The sequence below is a fragment of the Micropterus salmoides genome, unplaced genomic scaffold (assembly GCF_014851395.1).
Source record: "Micropterus salmoides isolate LMB-PRFRI ecotype aquatic unplaced genomic scaffold, ASM1485139v1 Ms_hic_scaffold_1, whole genome shotgun sequence".
Lineage (NCBI taxonomy): Eukaryota > Metazoa > Chordata > Actinopteri > Centrarchiformes > Centrarchidae > Micropterus > Micropterus salmoides.
In genome coordinates this window covers 32,449,102-32,466,526 of record NW_024040040.1, presented here as the reverse complement: position 1 = coordinate 32,466,526, position 17,425 = coordinate 32,449,102, and the positions used below count along the sequence as shown (strand labels likewise).

Below are 17,425 nucleotides of genomic sequence, written 5' to 3'. Positions count from 1 at the left end.
ACTCCAAAATGCACAAACAATCTTCACACTAAACTGTGGCATTGGGATGCAAATTTTATTTAAATACCTTTTGTTTCACAAGCAAAATTCCAAATGAGTAAAGATAACCTTCAGCACAGCCACACAGCCAAGCAACAGAATACTGAATACATTCATGTATTGATCAAATACATTATTATTGTTGCTATTATATTACACTTACCACACACAATTACTGATGGTGACATGGACTTAGTTTCACATTTGAGGGAGGGTTGTCTGTATCAAGATCTATCAGCATACAGCAAACTAATAGAATGGATAGTTATTGGATGAGGAGCCTACCATCAAAACTATGAAGTTACTGTTTAAGGCAGGACACTTTTTTATAGTGGTCAATTTTGAGACTTTGGTCTATTTTGCTACCATATCTTCTTTTACTTTAATGGAAATAATACTTCAAGAATACACCTTTTGTTTAAAGCCTATTACCCTCCATCTGTTTGCATATAGATTTATTCTAAATTAACCAAAACAAGCTAATCTGCATATTTACTCAGAACATTTCAGAGGAAAATACTCTTGACTTAAGTCATTAACTGGTGAAGTTCTGTGGTGATATGCTTTAGTTACTTTGTTTATCCTATTCAGCCGCAGTGACTTGGCAAATGTGTTCAAATTAAATGCGAGAGTGCGCGCGCATAGGAACTCGACAAAGCCTCATCCTGGACCTGATTTTTTTTTTTTTTCTTCTAATAAATATTTCTTTGACAGGGAAGCTGAGCGAAAACAGGAATAAATATACTGTATATTAATTAATTTTTTTTAAAAAGCACCCCAGAAACTTTCACTTGAGGAAGAAAAAGGGCAGTTGCTGAAGCCCCTTTTTATGTCTATGTGTGCACATGCCTGGAGTCAGTTATCCCACATAAAGATATTGCTCCTTCCTACACTTTGCAGATACCCTGTGACATTACATTCAACTCAACATCAACTTTCTGGTGCATTAACATACTTGCATATTCCTACATTAGAGCTGATGCGATGAGTCAATTAATTGTTTAGTTTATTGAAAGAAAATTTATCTATAAATATAATACATATATTAACTATTTTGATAATTTTCAGATTTTTTAAGACATTTTTCAAGCAAAAATACTTAACGTTTTTCTGCTTAAACCTAGTCTAGCCTTATGTCATGGTAAACCTTAATATGTTTGGGTTTTAGACATGCAAACGAACCACACAAGTCATTTGAATGTGTGTTCTGTATGTTTAGGCTTAAGGAAATTGTCATTTTTCACCGCCATTTTCAGTAATGTTATAGACCAAACATTTAATCAGTTAATTGAGAAATTAATTGGCAGATTAATCGATAAAGAAAAAAACTGTTAATATCCCTAGCTTACGCTGCTGCTGAAACCTGGTCAAAAATCAATAACTGAATTGGAGGGAAATACTGGAGGGAACCCATTCATCCTTCAATGATTAAATATTGGTACATGGGTTATGTATTTATTATTTATTTGATCAAAAATGTGTTGTTGCAGTTTTTAATACTAGTATGTAATTATGGTGAACTTAGAGATTGATGTTATGCATTACCTGCACTGGCTATGACTCATATGGGAAAGGGAAAATTGTCAGCTAAATGTAAAGCTAAATGTGTGCACCTTTACATAGGGCATGAAAATGCCGGGCACAATAAGAAGCATTTTTCACCTCAACAACAATCAAAACAAAATCGTATCACACACTGTACATCTAGGTCAACTTGTCTGGAATTCATAGTTAGGAGACTCCCCAGGCTCATCAACCAGGCATGAATAATCCATGTCCAGATTTCAATTAGCCTGCAAGCAAGACTCATCAATATGTGTGTGTGTGTGTGTGTGTGTGTGTGTGTGTGTGTGTGTGTGTGTGCGCGGTACAGAATAACTAACTTTAACACTGATTAGAAGAGGCGAATGCTGGCCCCGGAGCCATTGCTAATTTACAGATGTCTATGTTAAGTAAAACCCAAACGGGGTGAGAAATTCATCCGTTTCATCCTCCATCTCACAATCCTTTGTCTCTTATTTCTAAGGCATTATAAGTGGCCTAGGTTTACCTTTACTTAGAGCTGCTGTACAACAATACAACATTACTCTGTGCTCTGATCAAATTAGGATAAAAATAGCTCAGCTGCTGGTTTGGAGGGTCTGGAAATGGCAAAGAATGTTCCTCTCTCTTTTGGGCGCTGCAGTGATGATGAACCCAGTTATGTTGAGCAACAGACGACATTCTGTAATCTTAATCTCTAATCATTTTGTCCACCATATTCCTCTCCTATTCTTCTTTTTTAAGTAATTTGGTTTTCGGTCATCTTATTTTTCTCAAAAGGGAAGGGAAAAGTGCCGTTACTGACAGTTTCACTTCTTTCAAAAATATTAATTGTAAAAAAAGGTATATATATAAAATATAGCAAATAGCTACAATGTAATTAGAGTTAGCAGCAGTGCAGTAAGGGACTTCCGTGTTACAAGAGAAAAGGTCTATGTTACAAAAATCCCCTGAAACTTTCGGTCCGGTGACAAGGCGCAGCTCCCGAATGAAGTTTAGATTAACACCTTTAGACCTGTACATTCATGATAGTTGGCATGTGTCTAGATAAGTCAAAGACAAATGATGGGCTTGACCCTGAGAGACCTGTGCAATGGTATTGGCATAATTCTCTATATCCTAACAAGAAGATTTAGTGCTTTGAAGAACACAAGCAGACATGGCAGGAGAAGCATGAATCTTCAGCCTCTTTATCTCTGACTGGTGTATAAGTTATGATAACACACAGCGAGCAATTGCTCAGGCAAATCAGATTACACTACTGATTTGTGAAAGCGGCCACTTGAAAGACCCTCTCATACTTCTGTTGCATGCTGTTCAATGAGCACTATGTGTGTTTTGTTTGTGCACTGTCCGCAAAAGTGTGCACGTGTGTCATCACCACTGTGAGCAGTTCTCATGGCAGATGTTTTTGTAATCACATGCTACACATAAACACACAACACAAGCAGAGACAAGCCCATACAATATGCACAAAATCATACTATTTGTTCAGGTATAACCAAATCAAATATAACAGCTTGATTACCATCATACTGCCCTCATTTATGAAACATGATCAAGCAAGATAAACACTTTCATAAGACAGATATCAAATCTCCTTGCATCACATGGTCTCCTTGCACATTTCCATATTTACTTTTCAAGAAGTCCTTGAGATTATGCCAGCTCTTTAGCGTGGTTTGACCTACAGTATATGTGACCTTCCCATGTATTCATTTACTTGAATCAAGCAGTGTTCCTCAACATTAAGTGAACGTTTTCAGGTTCATACTTTTATTTAGGGTTTCTACTAAAACATGTTTACATGCTTTAATGTTCAAAAAACACATTTTTCTCATACTGTCCACTGCTTCAGCACATCTTTTCACCCTCTGTCTGATCACTCAGTTTTTGCTCCTGTCTCTTCATGGCCTCCCTCCCTGAAATCCCACTTGCTTCTGATTGGCCAACTTCCCCAAGCACAGAAGAGGTTTAGTGGGTCCACGCTAAATCAAGACCTGCTATGTGAAAGTAGGACTCGCTGATTACTGTACAAAAAAACAACTTTATTCACTGGTTTTACTGAAACTGGATCAGAGCTGATGGATAAATATTGTGCAGTTTTCTCTCTGGTGTCCTCAGGCTGCTCACTGATTTACAAAGTTTATTTTACTGGTTATTTTAGCAGCTAACTACTGCTAACAGCAGCTGCTACTATGTTAGCTACTCAGTTAGCTGTGCAGCTAGCCATCTTATGATGCCTGATGCTGCCCACACTGGAAGCTAGGTGCTCCTTTGGGTGCTTTTGGTGTTTACACCTCTATCATTAGTACAGTAAATCTGGACCGCTGGTTCAAAATGCTCACTGCCGTTCAATCAGGAGCGTGACTGAAATATATGTAAAATGGAAACGCATGTGTCTTAAACAAATCCACGGTTCTTGGACATTTGGTAATGGTTCCAACTTGAAAACGGTTTCCGATACCTAACCGTATTTGTACTGTTGGTTGGACAACACAAGACATTTGAAGACGTCACTTTTAACTCTGGAAAAAGGCGTTTGTCACAATTAATTTGAAACAATTATTCTAGAAATCACTGCCAGGTTAATCGATAATTTAAACATTTGCCCTAACTTAAATTGCTCAATTTGCTCACCCAGTAGTATTTTATTCATCATATATTTAAAAAGAGACGCAGCAAATGCTCACATTTGAAAAGCTAAAACCAGCAAATGTTTGGCATTTTTGCTTGAAAAATGCCTGAAAGTAATAATTGATTAAATATGATAAAATATTGTTTTTAGCAGCTCATCCATTAATCAACTAGTCATTGCAGCTCTAAACCATTCTTAAATTTCCTTTATCAAAGGGTCAGTGTGTCTTATGGTGGTCTAAATGCTGGTTTTACTATACTAATTCTGGGAATATTCTGTCAGAATTATACATAAAATATGGTACCAAATTACTTTGGGTAATGATTAAAAAAATGATAAGCGATATCATTTCATATTGATACATCACAATAAATGTCATATCGTTATTTCTTTCAAGTTTACTGGCTGATTTTTGCTCCTGAGTGAAAGTTGAAGAAACTAGATGGTTAAATGTGGTTTTAAACTTTCCTTTATGGTCAGAACATGATGCTAAACAGTCGATCAGTTCACAAATCTGAGCAAGAACTTTCAAAACAATTATGATTAAATATGAGTAAAATATGTAAAATTACGTGCTAATTTTGTTCCTGATTCAAATGAATTAAATCAATCAGTTACAAGCAACAAAAATTGTATTTCCTTTGTAAGGTGTCAGGGCTGCTCTGAGTTTGTTCTGAGTTCTGAATTGCTGCTTCTTCACATGGAAAGATGCCAGTTAAGGTGGTTCAGACATCTGAATAGGAATTTCCTGTGGAGGTATTCGAGGCACATCCAACTAAGAGGCTATGTAATGCGGAGGCATTCCCCAGGAGCAGGAGAACGTATCCGCTACCTTGCTTAGCCAGCTATTACTGAAGAAGAAGAAAAAACATCAGAGAATGGATGGATGGACAATTGGTGCAAAATATCTCTCTGCAGCTATATTCCAAAATTAATCCATGAATGTCTGTATTTAAAATCAAAAACCATACTCATCAACCCATGTTTAACCAACTGCATGTCTGCTCCATCAATTACAAAGTTAGTTCCGAGCCTGAGGCTTCCCTGATTACTCACTACAGGCAGCCCGATCCTCACAGCGAGGAGTCCAGTGAGGTTGACTGGCCTTTCAGCACATCATTTAGACTGAGCAATATAGCTTTGGGAAGAACCCTGCCATGCCAGAAAAACTGTGATATACATAATTCCAAGTGGCATTTTGACCAGTTTTTGGCAGACAGTGGGCTGTTTTTGTTAGTATGGTTTTTACTCATTTTGAGGATTGAGACAATGTGATGCCATGTCAGGCACTCTGATACGACCTGCACTTTAACTAACATTAGGGCTAGTTCCAGCTAACATTCTTAACTTTGTCTAATAACTGCACATTTCAAGCATTGCTGGTAATTTCCTTACTGTGGTTGCATGCTGGGATGATTTCCTTTCCTGCCTTCCCTCCCTCTCTCCCCATCCCATTTGCTTACTAACCACTTTGGTCAGTAATTCTTTTGTGTAATGATTAGGTGTGTCGCGAGATTAAATTGTGACAAGATATCTCGTCAGGTAAAAAGCTGTCTCTCGAGACTCACAAAATTGACATTTTTCACATGCTGTCAGTCAAGCCATACATTAATTTTCTCACACGGTGAAATACATATGTATAACTGATAAGATCTAGCAGAGCTAATCAACTCTAGCCAGCTGATGCCACACCAGCGTAAGCCCTGATGGTAATCAACCACACCGCTGGCACTGTGAGTCCAGACAGCTGTGACGAGTGGTAACGTAGCTGGTGGAGTTTTGCAACATAAAAATCTACTGAAGCGCAGCCTTGCTGTGTTAGGGATTGTGAGCTGCACTTTATCAGAGCTGCTGAAGATACCGTGTGTGGATTTGTGGTGAGATTTCTACCTGATCACAAGTTTTTCAGTTACTTTGGGTTTCACATGCAACATGCAGTCCCAAACTGCATCTTTCAAACGGTCTGAAGAGGATAACGTTATTTCCAGCGGATTAATAACGTAACGCACAGAAGAGTATAGGGCAGGTAGACTTCTCATCAAATGATGATGTTTTTCTCTATATATATTATGACTTTTTCTGGATATGTCTGAGAACACAGATGTGAGAGATTGTGAATGTGCAGAAAGTTTTGAACATAAGCAGAAAACCTGCTGAAACACAGTAGCTATTAAAGCCCAGGGGTTTCTAGATGAAAAAAAAAAAATCATTATTGAGGTGAAAAGGTGCCACATTTAAATAGGTTACTTCCCTAAACAAAGACACAGAGAGGAGAGAAGACTAAATCATGACACAGGAGGGATGATATTACAGGAGAAAAGTTCATTTACAGGAGAAACAGATCTGAAAGCAGCACAGAATGACTGAGAGCTGCACTGCATTATCTTCTGTTGTAGTTAGGCTATAGATTTTGAATTGTCACCTGCCACCTGAATTATGTGTTTCTCTTTACACAAATAAAAGAAAATCACATACACTGGTGCAGAAAATGTCATCAGAATGCAGGAAATAGTGTTTAATGCTCAAAATTTTAATTTAATTCATTAAAGATGAAAGAATTCTTAAAAATAGTGTTAAGATCTCGTCTTTTCTCGATCTCGTGAACCCAATCTTGAATCTCGTCTTGTGGGTGAAGTGTCTCGCCACACCCCTAGTAATGATCAATGATGTACAATAGGGATGCAGCGATTACCAGATTTCACTATTAACCGCGCTTTAAAACGTCACGGTTAATTAATCGTAAAGGCTCCGCAACACCGAGTGTTTCTGTTGCACGGAACAAAACTGCGGCAAATGCATAAAACAAAAACAAAGTTACAGGAGCGGTGCACCAGCTTAAGTGTCGTGCTGATCAGATCATATTAATTAATAGGCCTACTTGCATGCATTGAAATTTATTCTCATAAATAAGGTGAACAGGAGGACAAATTATATTTAAATTGATGCCGTTTTCAATGCATCAATCGAGCAAATATGAGAGCATAGTTTCATGTATTGTTATCACATGTTCGTTTCCTTATCGAGCCAAACACTGCTTAATGGCTTGGTTTGTTGCTTGCGCGCATGCCGCTGTCAAAGTAGTTGAAATTTAGCGCTGAGCAGCTTCCACGCAGTGCAAATCACTTCTTTTCTGAAAGGGCCTTTATGAAAGACAGAACGTAGTCCTCTCAAGACCTTCAGTTACTGAACATTTAACGTTGCATCATGTTGTCTTCTCCTGTCTGTGTTGAGAAAATGTTGCCAGGTGTAAAACACTAACATACATCAGGAGCTTATAGACTTTCAGGACTATAGGCTACCAATTAATTGGATGAGAGTTGATGACAGTAACAGTACAGTTTATTCCCCTCCTTTATAACATTTTCCCCTGGTGGATAAAAGCTAATATTCCTCTTATATTAATAATATATATTATAGAAATATAATTGTTAATGTAATTAAATACTAAAAATCAACTTAAGTCATTACTAGTGTTGTTAAATTAATTAATGCATAATAATCGTAATAATCGTGAAACCGTGATTATTTCTCTGACAAATCGTACCAACAAAATCTGTAATCGTTGCATTCCTAATGTACAATTAGACACACTTTAGACCCTGATCAAATCAATTTATCAGCGTTTCAAGGAATTCCATCTCATAACTGCCTAATAAAACTTTATATATTTTGGGGGGCAAATAACAGATCAAAGCATCTTTTGTCTCCAAAAAATGTGTGCATGTCTTACAAACCTAAAGCAGTTTCACTAAAGCATTCCTCATTCTGCTAGGACAAACCCGAAAACCTCCTCATGAGCCCTGGGAACACTCAATCTTTAATGTAGAGTAGGCCTCCAACTAACAATTATTTTCCTTACCGATTAATATGATGATTTTTTTCAGAGAGCTGGAACCAGCAAATGTTTCACATTTTTGCTTGAAAAATGACTGAAACAATTAATCGATTATGGGACTAACCATAGCAGCGCTAATGTAGAGTTGAGTGCAACTGTGCAGGTGTTAATTAGCACTGAAATGTGTCAGTTTCTATTCAGCTCCCTGTAGAAAGTGAATGGACGTCGTGACATCAACACTGTCCATCATTATCACATCACCTCCCACTGGAACACAAATTCACACTCATCCTTCAACACACTGTCCCAACCTTACGCACCCTTTCACACACGGACACATGGTGGAGCAAGCGCAGAGTCCCACATCAACTCAGCAGACTCATTGAAACTGCCTACCACAGACCACCATGTAACCAGGTTTTGCCAGAGGCAGCAACAACCTGGAAGCTTTTTAAGTCAGTGTATAACAAGGATGGAAGATAATAGCGATAATAGATCATAAATTGAGTCCTAACCCCTTATTTTCTTAACAGGTGCTAAGCCCAATCAGTCCAGTAAGAAGGTAGCGACAGTTTCTATGCAAATCAATTTGTATTTTCTAAAACCATGTTTCCTTTTTTATAATTCTAGAGCCATGACACACCTCATACTGCTTGTTTAGAGATAACAGCCGCTTTTTAGGCAAACTTGTTTGAATTAAAAAACAGGTTGAGATTACTCTTAATCACCATTACTACATTTTTTCACTAATTTTAAGAAAATAAGGTCTTTAGGATTAGTTTCTAGCCAGAATTTTCTATATAAGATTGGGGCTTTTGCAGAGTGAACTCCAGTACATATGTACTTTATGAACAGTACATAAAGTAGTTTAAACTAGCTCCACTTCCACCAGCTACAGTAAAATGCTGAATATACATGGATGCATCAGTATTAACACTCTTATAATATAATCTACATACTGTATGAATTCTACAGTACTTATAACAGGCTACTTCTTAATTTTTTACGTGAGTAAGATTTTAAATGCACTGCATGGCTGACTTCCAACATGCTGGAAGTCCAATTACAGGGAGCCTGCAGCACTGTAGTTATCAGTGTAACGGGTGGGTGGGTCCTCTGCACACAGATGTTGCTAGCTCCCATTATTATCTGTTAATACTACAGTTTAAATCTTTAGAGGCGTGGGTATTTGCGGAGCAATAAACCACTGTCCCCAGCTTCTTTGCAACATCCTAGGTTAATCATAAATAATGCATTTGATAAATCGGTGTGTGTTCTTTCTCTTTTTATTTGGCCTACGCGTTATTCAAACACATCAGGAAAAATGGGGTAACTGTGGCTTACCGTCTAAATTTTCTCTGTCGCTGATGTGCTGGAGGTTGCAGCCCGTGTCCTCCCGGCTCAGCTCCGGCTCGGGCCGGTAGGGCTCGAGCCTGGAGTGGTTGCTCCTTCGGTGTTTAGGGCTCGCGGACACGCAGCAGGAGGTTGTATTCCCCATGGTGTAAGCAGGTTTTGCTTATAGTCCAAAACGCTGTATCTTCAGTCTCCTGGTCGCGCAGTTCGCGTTACTACATGGGAGAAAAGTAAAACGCTGCGAGAAAACGGGGCGGTAACGCGGATAGTCAGACCTGGTGCAAACTACAAACCCCACTGTCCCTTGGCGTTACACACCCTTCCCCCGAGTCTAAAATAAACGTAGCCGGACAAGTGTAGTCATTTAAAAGGCTGTTAAAACGCCAAGGTAGGGTAATAAGGAAGACGAGTAACCCAACGTCACCTTTCAAAGCGTCCAGGAGAGGGCAGATAATGCCTCTACGCTACAGGCTTCGGTTTCACACTCGACTCCTCGCCTTGAAATTTCTGTCCAGTTATCTTCACATACACATTTTAGCACTCTGCTACTTTACAGCGACATAAATACGTAGGAGGGCATGATACTTCAGCTAGTCGGGTGTATAATATTTTTGCTCGCAGAGCTACATAGTTGCCGATGTACCGTAGCCTGCTGCTTCTGCTACATCCGCTGCCGTGTCGCTTCCAGGTGCCGCTCGTAAAATCGGAATTTCGAGTTCAGCGTTAAGAAATAGCTTCGCACTTTTAGATAGTCTACATTCTAGTTGTTCACCCACGAAAGGCCGAAAGAAAACAGTTATTATAACAATAATCGTGTTTTGAGATAAAAAATTATGAAACACAGCTTTTGAGGTAATGCGTCTGTACCATGGAGCATTGTTTGTTCTCTTTGTGTTGTTTTTAAAAACAATTTGCAAAGAAAAACGTAACGTTACTCACTCACTGTGTATTGCAGCTGTTGTTTTTTATATTGTCTTTTCTCCACATTGTGGTAGAAAGGTCGTACATGTATGCATGTAGAAATTACAATATTTTGTGAGCACGTAAACATATTTGGCTGTGATGAAAAAAGTTCCGGTTCAAGTAGGTGGTTACGACTGTAATAAATGGACAATTATGACAGTCTCTTTGGGGATAAAAATAAATAAGACAAATAGAATAGAAAAATACGATCTCAAGGGTTCAGGTGGGTTCCTGGAGTCTGTCAATGGTTTGTTCAATTTACACTCTACAGTTTGTATAATAACAGTAAGGTTGTTCAGAAGTGTTTTCTTACTTTAACAGGTGGGTGAAGGCAACTGCTGTATGTCCCTGGACCCAAACATCTTTCATCCCCTTTATTTGTGTGTGCAAATTAATTATTAGATTTTTGACGGATGACAAATGCGTAAGGGCTTTGTTTTCGTGACAGAGTGAAATGGCTGCTCATACTAAATCTCTCTGCGGGATTAAGTGGGATTAGTTGAGGTTAAGGTAAACAAAGTGTCGTCCCGAGGGATCTACTAATCCTTGACATGCGGGACATTACACGTTGATGCCCCAGACTGTCGCTCATGATGATGGAGATTGAAGACTGAATGAGAAAAGATAGGCTTTTTTGCGTGATTACACTGGTTGACATGATCCGGCATGGTGCTGTAGTGCACCCTGCTGGAACAGCAGCTGCACTGCAATTAATGATGGTTGTCTATATAGCAGAAATTATTCATCTGCTTTCAATGGTGTATTATGACTACACTCAGACAGTTTTAGTTTTCTCTACTTGTGCATTCCACACTGTGGTTTTCTCTCTATCAGGGTGGAAGTTGTGTTTTGGTATCGACTGGACAGGAATATGGTTTCACAAAAGGACCCAGGTGCAGTGCAGGTTTCAATGGTATTGTATTCTTTCCTCAGTTTTGTTACCACTTACCACAGAGCAGGAACCACAAAGTAGTGAAGATTTAGCACCAAAAACATCTTTAATTGAGGTGTTACATGATAAAGAAAAGCTAAATTCCAATACCATTGTTAATCAGCTTTCTAAATACAAAATCCAGATGCAAGTCTTTTCCATTTTCCTTTAATGGTCATTACTGTCATATTAGGATTTATTTTGGTCCCTACTATTAGTTGGTTGATATCTGCCTAAACTACACACTTTGACTTTTACTGCAACACATTCTTGAGTATTAAATTATTTATTTATTTAGTATTTTAAATCAGAGAATGGCATCTCTGAAAACAGGGCCAATCCTTTCCTTCCCCTTAGTACATCCACATTCCTCTGGTGTGACCTACAGAAAATGTGTTTTAAAATGCTCATCCTACATCCCCTTCTTCCAGCATGCACTGCGTGATGACAGTGTGACTTGTCACAATATGATATGTTAAAGAGGAGAAATTGTTTTTCTCCACTGTGACAGTCATAGCAATCACGGCAGGTCATCATTTAAAGGACAGCACATCGTGTTCTGAACAGGAACCCAAAGCCGAGACTCAGCATGGCGATAAAAGCTTTATCAGACGCTCATAATGGTACTTGTGTGTTAGTGATTAATTCTGCATTAAAGTATATCTGATATATTTCTTCTCTTTTCCTCTCAAGCATGAGCTAAGAACAAATGAACTCACTTGTTACAACTTGCTTTACAAATGCTAGGGGCTTTTTTCTGTCTGGCCCCTGATTAACAATGAACACTGTGTCATAGTGAATAGAAGGCCTACACTTAGTAGGCCTTCTATTCACTATGTGTGAAAACAACACAGAGATCCTGAGAAAGAACTTTTATTGAAGCGAATACATTTTTTAAAGATGTGTCAATAAGGTCTTTAAATAAGGTGTGATCACAGCAAGACAACGGTGTTACAGAGGAGAAATCATCACCAACAGAGGAGTCTACTAAAAATCTGGATGTCTGCATCAAATGCCTAAATAACCGCATCAAAATGATACTTACAACAGCTTCTAAATTCAGCCATACATACTGAGATGAAGCAAAAAAAAAAAAACCTGTAGGTAAAACAGTAAATTCATGCATTTTCCACAAAGGTGTGTAATTTTTTAAAAGTAAATATACACTCAGTAATATGAAGATAAACACTTTCCCACCCTTTACAAAAATAAAAAATAAAAATGATGCACTGCAGTGTAAACTTGCCCAAATAAATGTAAACACCACATGTTAAAAGCAGTTAAGTCCTCACACAGAGGCTCAATCGATCCTGATAGGTCTCTACATTAAACACAAATGAAAGCGGGCGATAAATGCAGTGGGTGTTAATCCCAGATAGTGAGCTTGCATCAGGATTTATGAGGCGGAATCGAATACAACACAAACATTGCAAGATGAAGCCCTGACTGACACCATCACATAGACTTTCAACTCATACAGTATTTTAAGCCAAATTATGAAACTGATCATAAAGGAATGTATAATGCAGTGGCGCTAAGGTGATAACAGCGAAGGCGTTTGTGGCTGATCTTGGCAGGGAATTTGGATGTTCGGGTTGCACAAGAGCTGCATCTGGGTCTTCAGCATCCGATTCTCCGTCTCCAGTAAGGCATTGCGAGTTTGCAGGTGGATCATATATTCGGTTCTTCTCTTCCTGCTTGCTTTGGCAGCCTCCCTGTTCAAAGGGACATAAGCTCTGCGTAATACTCACTGATAATAAGCCTGACCTGAAACAGGGTTCTTGTTTTTTTCACTGGTGGCGGTGCATGGATAATTCAGAGCCAGAAACATTGACATCATCGTGTAAACACATTTAACAGCGAGGACAAGGAGTTTCTTGTGTGAGTATGTGTCTATTTGTGTGTCTGTACAAGCAAAACCAGAGTCCTCAAGACACCCCACAGAAGGACACCAAAACAGTCCACACAATCCCGGGTTCTTCCTCTCGCCAGAGGAATCACTCGGCTTTGTGACGATATATGTCTTTTAAGGCTCTAAGCTCCTCAATCAGAGTCTTGTTTTGATTTTCGAGCACAGCCACGCGATTTTCGAGGCATTTGACATATTCCTTCTTCTTGCGTCGACACTCCCGGGCGGCTTCCCTGGAAGCAACAACAACAGTTACCGTGATAAAGAAGCCTTAACCGTCTTGGCGTTTCTCCCAGATACAACAGACAACTCGTTCTAGCCATAAATCAGTTCACATCAAGGGGAAAAAGAAGGCTCACATTACAAAAATTACAATTCCATCTATGATTGATGGTAGTAAAAAAATCATAACTTGGGAGGACAGGGAAGATGCAAACAAGGAAAGTGGGAATCAGTGCCAATAGTGACTCACGGTTGTTTACAGCAAACACACAGAAAGCCCAGAGCCTTCTAAAGAGAGCAAGCAAAGAGCACGCTAAAAGCAGAAGGTAATTAATTTTCCTCACCAGCAAACCAGACTTATTTACATTAACCTAACTTACATACAAAGACAAGGTCTAACAGTTGGTCATTTCAGCCAACTCACTCTTCACCCCAAATATAGATTACAGAGCTGATCATGGGGAAACAGACAACATAAGAATTAGCAGTTAAACACACTGGATGGAGGAGATTCTCGCGGTGGAATGATGATAGGCTTGTGGATCTTATTATTACATGTGTTTATTGTCATCCATTGTCACTGGCTATTTGCTGGGTGTTTGTGTGTGACACAGCAGAGAACTTCCAACGGTATGCAGTGAATGTGTCTAACAGAGCCAGACGGATGATGTTTAAGGCCAATACTGATATGAGAATTTGAGAATTCCAACAGTATATTGACCAATATTAGCTTTTTAATATAGACTTACTTAATAAAAAATAAAAAAATTAACTCATCAGTGCTGTCTAACTTATATCTAACTTTACCATTCTTAAACTTGATATAAGCTTCAGAGGTGCATACAGTAGGCGCATACTCCAGTGTATCCAGTCTTTATGCTAAGCTAAGCTAATCAGCTGCTGGCTGAAGCTTCATATTAAGTGCACAGACATGTGAGTGGTATCAATCTTATCATCTAACTCTCAGCAAGAAATCATTTCCCAAAATGTGGAACTAGTGCTTTAAAATATATCAGCCCTATCTTTGGAATTCTGTACTACAGTTTCATTGAGCCACCATATACACTGTGTGCACAATTATTAGGCAAATTGTATTTTACAAATTTTTTTCGTTGAACAAACACAATGCTTTCAGTCAATCCAAAATATAATTGAACCTCAAACCTGAATGTTTAACTAAAGAAAAGTGAGTTGTGTCTTGCTCAGGAGAATACATAAATGTGCAGAATTATTAGGTAACTAAATTACTAAAATAATTTATATCAAATTACTTGTTTATTCTCAATCTTTAGAGTAAGTGAAACAACAAGTGACAATTAAATACAAATTGTGGCTTTTCAAAAAAAACTAATATGGCTGCCCTTCTTTTCAATAACTGCCATGAGCCTTCCATACATGTTTCTTGATCTGTTTACTATTAACAGCAACCACAGCCTCCCAAATGCTGTTCAAAGAGCTGCATTGTGTTCCCTGACTGTGAATCTCACATTTGAGAATGTCCAACAAGTTCTCAAGAGGAATCGAGTCTGGTGAGGAAAGGGGCCAGGTCCTTATTCAGGAATCTTTAAAGCCCCTGCTGGCAGGCCAAGCAGTGCAGTACTTGGATGCATGTGATGGTTCATTGTCCTGCATAAAGATTATGGCCTTCTTGAATCCTGAGGGCTTCTTCCTGTACCATTGCTTGAAGAAAGTATCTTCCAGAAACTGGCAGTAGGTTTGGGGGTTGAGTTTCAGTCCATCTTCAACCTGAAAATTGGTCCAACTATCTCATCCTTAATGATGGCTGCAGCCCATACCAGTACCAGTTAAATCTCTTTTTGGGCCCATTTTACCTGAGGTAGTGAAGGTGCCTAATAATCATGCACACCTTGATATAAGGAGTGAAACACTTTCACTACACCATCCCTCTAAAAATGATTAACCCCGAAAAGCATTCAAGTTTATATGGTTTGGAGATGGAAAATGTGCATATAAATAATTATTCATTCAGAATAATTACTTGCCTAATAAGTGTGCACGCAGTTTACGCTGATACCAATGTATCTAATATAGCTAATATCAGCTGATTATATTGATATGGTTGTTTTATCGTAATGTCCAAGCTAATGAGTGCGGTTGGTACTCTTTACCTGTTCTTCATCAAGCGGTGCTCCCTCTTTTGTAAGGCATCCTCTATAGGTTTGTGGGAGCTGTGAGCGCTGGCCTCTGCCACCCCCTGTGGTAGGCTGGAGCTGGGGTTACGCAGCTGGCAGGCAGTCATGTCACCTGCAGTGCCTGGGGAGACACAAAACAACATGTCAGTAAAGAGGATTGTGTTGCATGAAGAAGCTTGTGTGTTAATTCCTTCCAAAAGTTCTCAGTGATTTACTAAACTGGGATGCACCAATACAACTTAAGAAATGTCTTAGTTTGAAAAGACAATGTGCAAATTGCTGTACCACTGTCACTAGAACATCACAAGCTGTAACATCACTGCAAAAAAACTTTTCAAGGGACCAAGTGATATATTACAGATAAATGACTAATCTTTTTAAATCCAAGTATTGCTTTGATTTCTTTCTGCACCATAGATAAATATGAGTTAGTAGTACTTTTGGAGTTTAGAATGAATGGTAAATATCTGATAATGCTAGCCTAACTGGTGCTAGCTTTGGCATTTGTGGTCATCAGTTAAAGTTATCATATATTATAATACAGTATATTGGTAAGTATAAAAGGAAATTGTGTTATTTTTATAAAATGTCATTTTAAATCTTCCCAGTTTAAACAATTATTAAACAGAATTTTAACAAAGTGTCAGGTCAGATATGTTGTCAACATCTCAGTATGTGTCATGTATTAGCATGCTAATGTCACACCGAATGCACACTGGGTGTAAATATTAGAAACAACTAATCTCTATATAAGAACTAGCTTGTCTGATGCAACCTTTAAATTTAGATTTAATTAAATTAGTAATAGTAATGGGTTATTCTTCACTTAATAAACACTTTGTCACTCATTTAAGTTTGAATTTATGAAGATCTGGTGCAACAGCTCCACGTCAGTCAGCATCCTTTAACTCTTTAATCTTTTCCCATATGACTCTCACAAACCAGAAGTTTTCAAAATTTGAAGAACGGTTTTATTTATCACATGCTCATTCAGTGTGTGCTGTGAAATGCAGGATAGCATATCAGGCTGTGCTAAATAGATAAAAATAAATAGATATAATTAGAGAGCATAAGTGACCACATTACATTCTCTCTTCTTTTATCTTATCAAATGGGTGTATGTGACACTGTAAAAGCAAGAAATACACATTGAGAGATGGTGCCATTTGTTATCTACTTCTCCCTTCTGTTCATTGTTTCAGTGCCAGTAGAAGTCTCTGCTCCTCATATCATGTAACACACTGATGATTAATTCTGTGATATGTGTGAGTTGCAAAGAGAACAGCATATAATCACAGCGTGGCCGGCAGCTGACGTCAATGCACATCTTATTTGCCGGTTTGCATTTACATGACGCTGCTGGGGGCCAGTTCCAGGAAAAGCAGCGACGTCAGCTACTGCCGCTATGTGCTCTGAGTGGGCAGAACATTGAAGCATTTCACAGAGAGAGGGAGGGAGGGGTGGGAGGGGGGACTGAGAGAAAGAGAGAGAGAGGGTATGACTGAAGAGACAAGCAGACCCTGGGAAAACGTTTCTAATCAGAATAAGCTTGTTGCTGCTGACTGTCGAAAATGAGATTTCAACAGTTCTTTGCTACTTTTTTTGAGGAACTTAGTTGAGATGTTATTTGAGGGAATTACTGAGTCCTCTTATAATGGTTTGGGGAAACCTCACAGACAAACATAAACAAATATGTAATGCCTAAAAATAATCAGGATTTCTTTTCATTCCCAATTCTGACTACTAATGTCAACAATCAACATGGGAAAATTCACAATCATACCTATATTTTGCAGAAATTCCTAAGTGAGTATTTCAACTGAAAAACAATATTGAAAAG

At 38.5% G+C, this 17,425-nt stretch overlaps 2 protein-coding genes across 5 annotated transcripts in view; both read right to left on the bottom strand.

The window, feature by feature from the left end:
* The window catches only part of ccny (cyclin Y), a 44,684-nt gene extending 34,591 nt beyond the window's left edge, over positions 1–10,093 (bottom strand). For 3 of the 4 annotated variants that reach the window (XM_038724055.1, XM_038724069.1, XM_038724060.1), the window contains exon 1: positions 9,399–10,093. In XM_038724055.1, coding sequence (XP_038579983.1) covers positions 9,399–9,552 — 154 coding nt within the window. In that variant the 5' untranslated portion in view covers positions 9,553–10,093. The remainder of the gene's footprint in view (positions 1–9,398) is intronic. The other variant, XM_038724075.1, reaches the window with a different exon arrangement.
* A 2,065-nt stretch (positions 10,094–12,158) lies between these two features.
* Positions 12,159–17,377, bottom strand: LOC119906714 (cAMP-responsive element modulator-like). Its single transcript, XM_038724040.1, has 2 exons — positions 15,562–17,377; positions 12,159–13,443 (listed from the first exon to the last, which is right to left on the bottom strand). The coding sequence occupies exons 1-2, from the start codon at positions 15,726–15,728 to the stop codon at positions 13,299–13,301; spliced, it is 312 nt and encodes a 103-aa protein (XP_038579968.1). The 5' UTR covers positions 15,729–17,377; the 3' UTR covers positions 12,159–13,298.
* Positions 17,378–17,425: the final 48 nt, after the last annotated feature.

What these genes read in the sequence shown, in the direction of transcription:
- LOC119906714 (XM_038724040.1), bottom strand. Translation starts at nt 15,728, where the DNA reads ATGTTGTTTTGTGTCTCCCCAGGCACTGCAGGTGACATGACTGCCTGC. An exon ending in CACCGCTTGATGAAGAACAG is followed by an intron (nt 13,444 to 15,561) that starts GTAAAGAGTACC and finishes TGTTGCTTCCAG; the next exon opens with GGAAGCCGCCCGGGAGTGTC.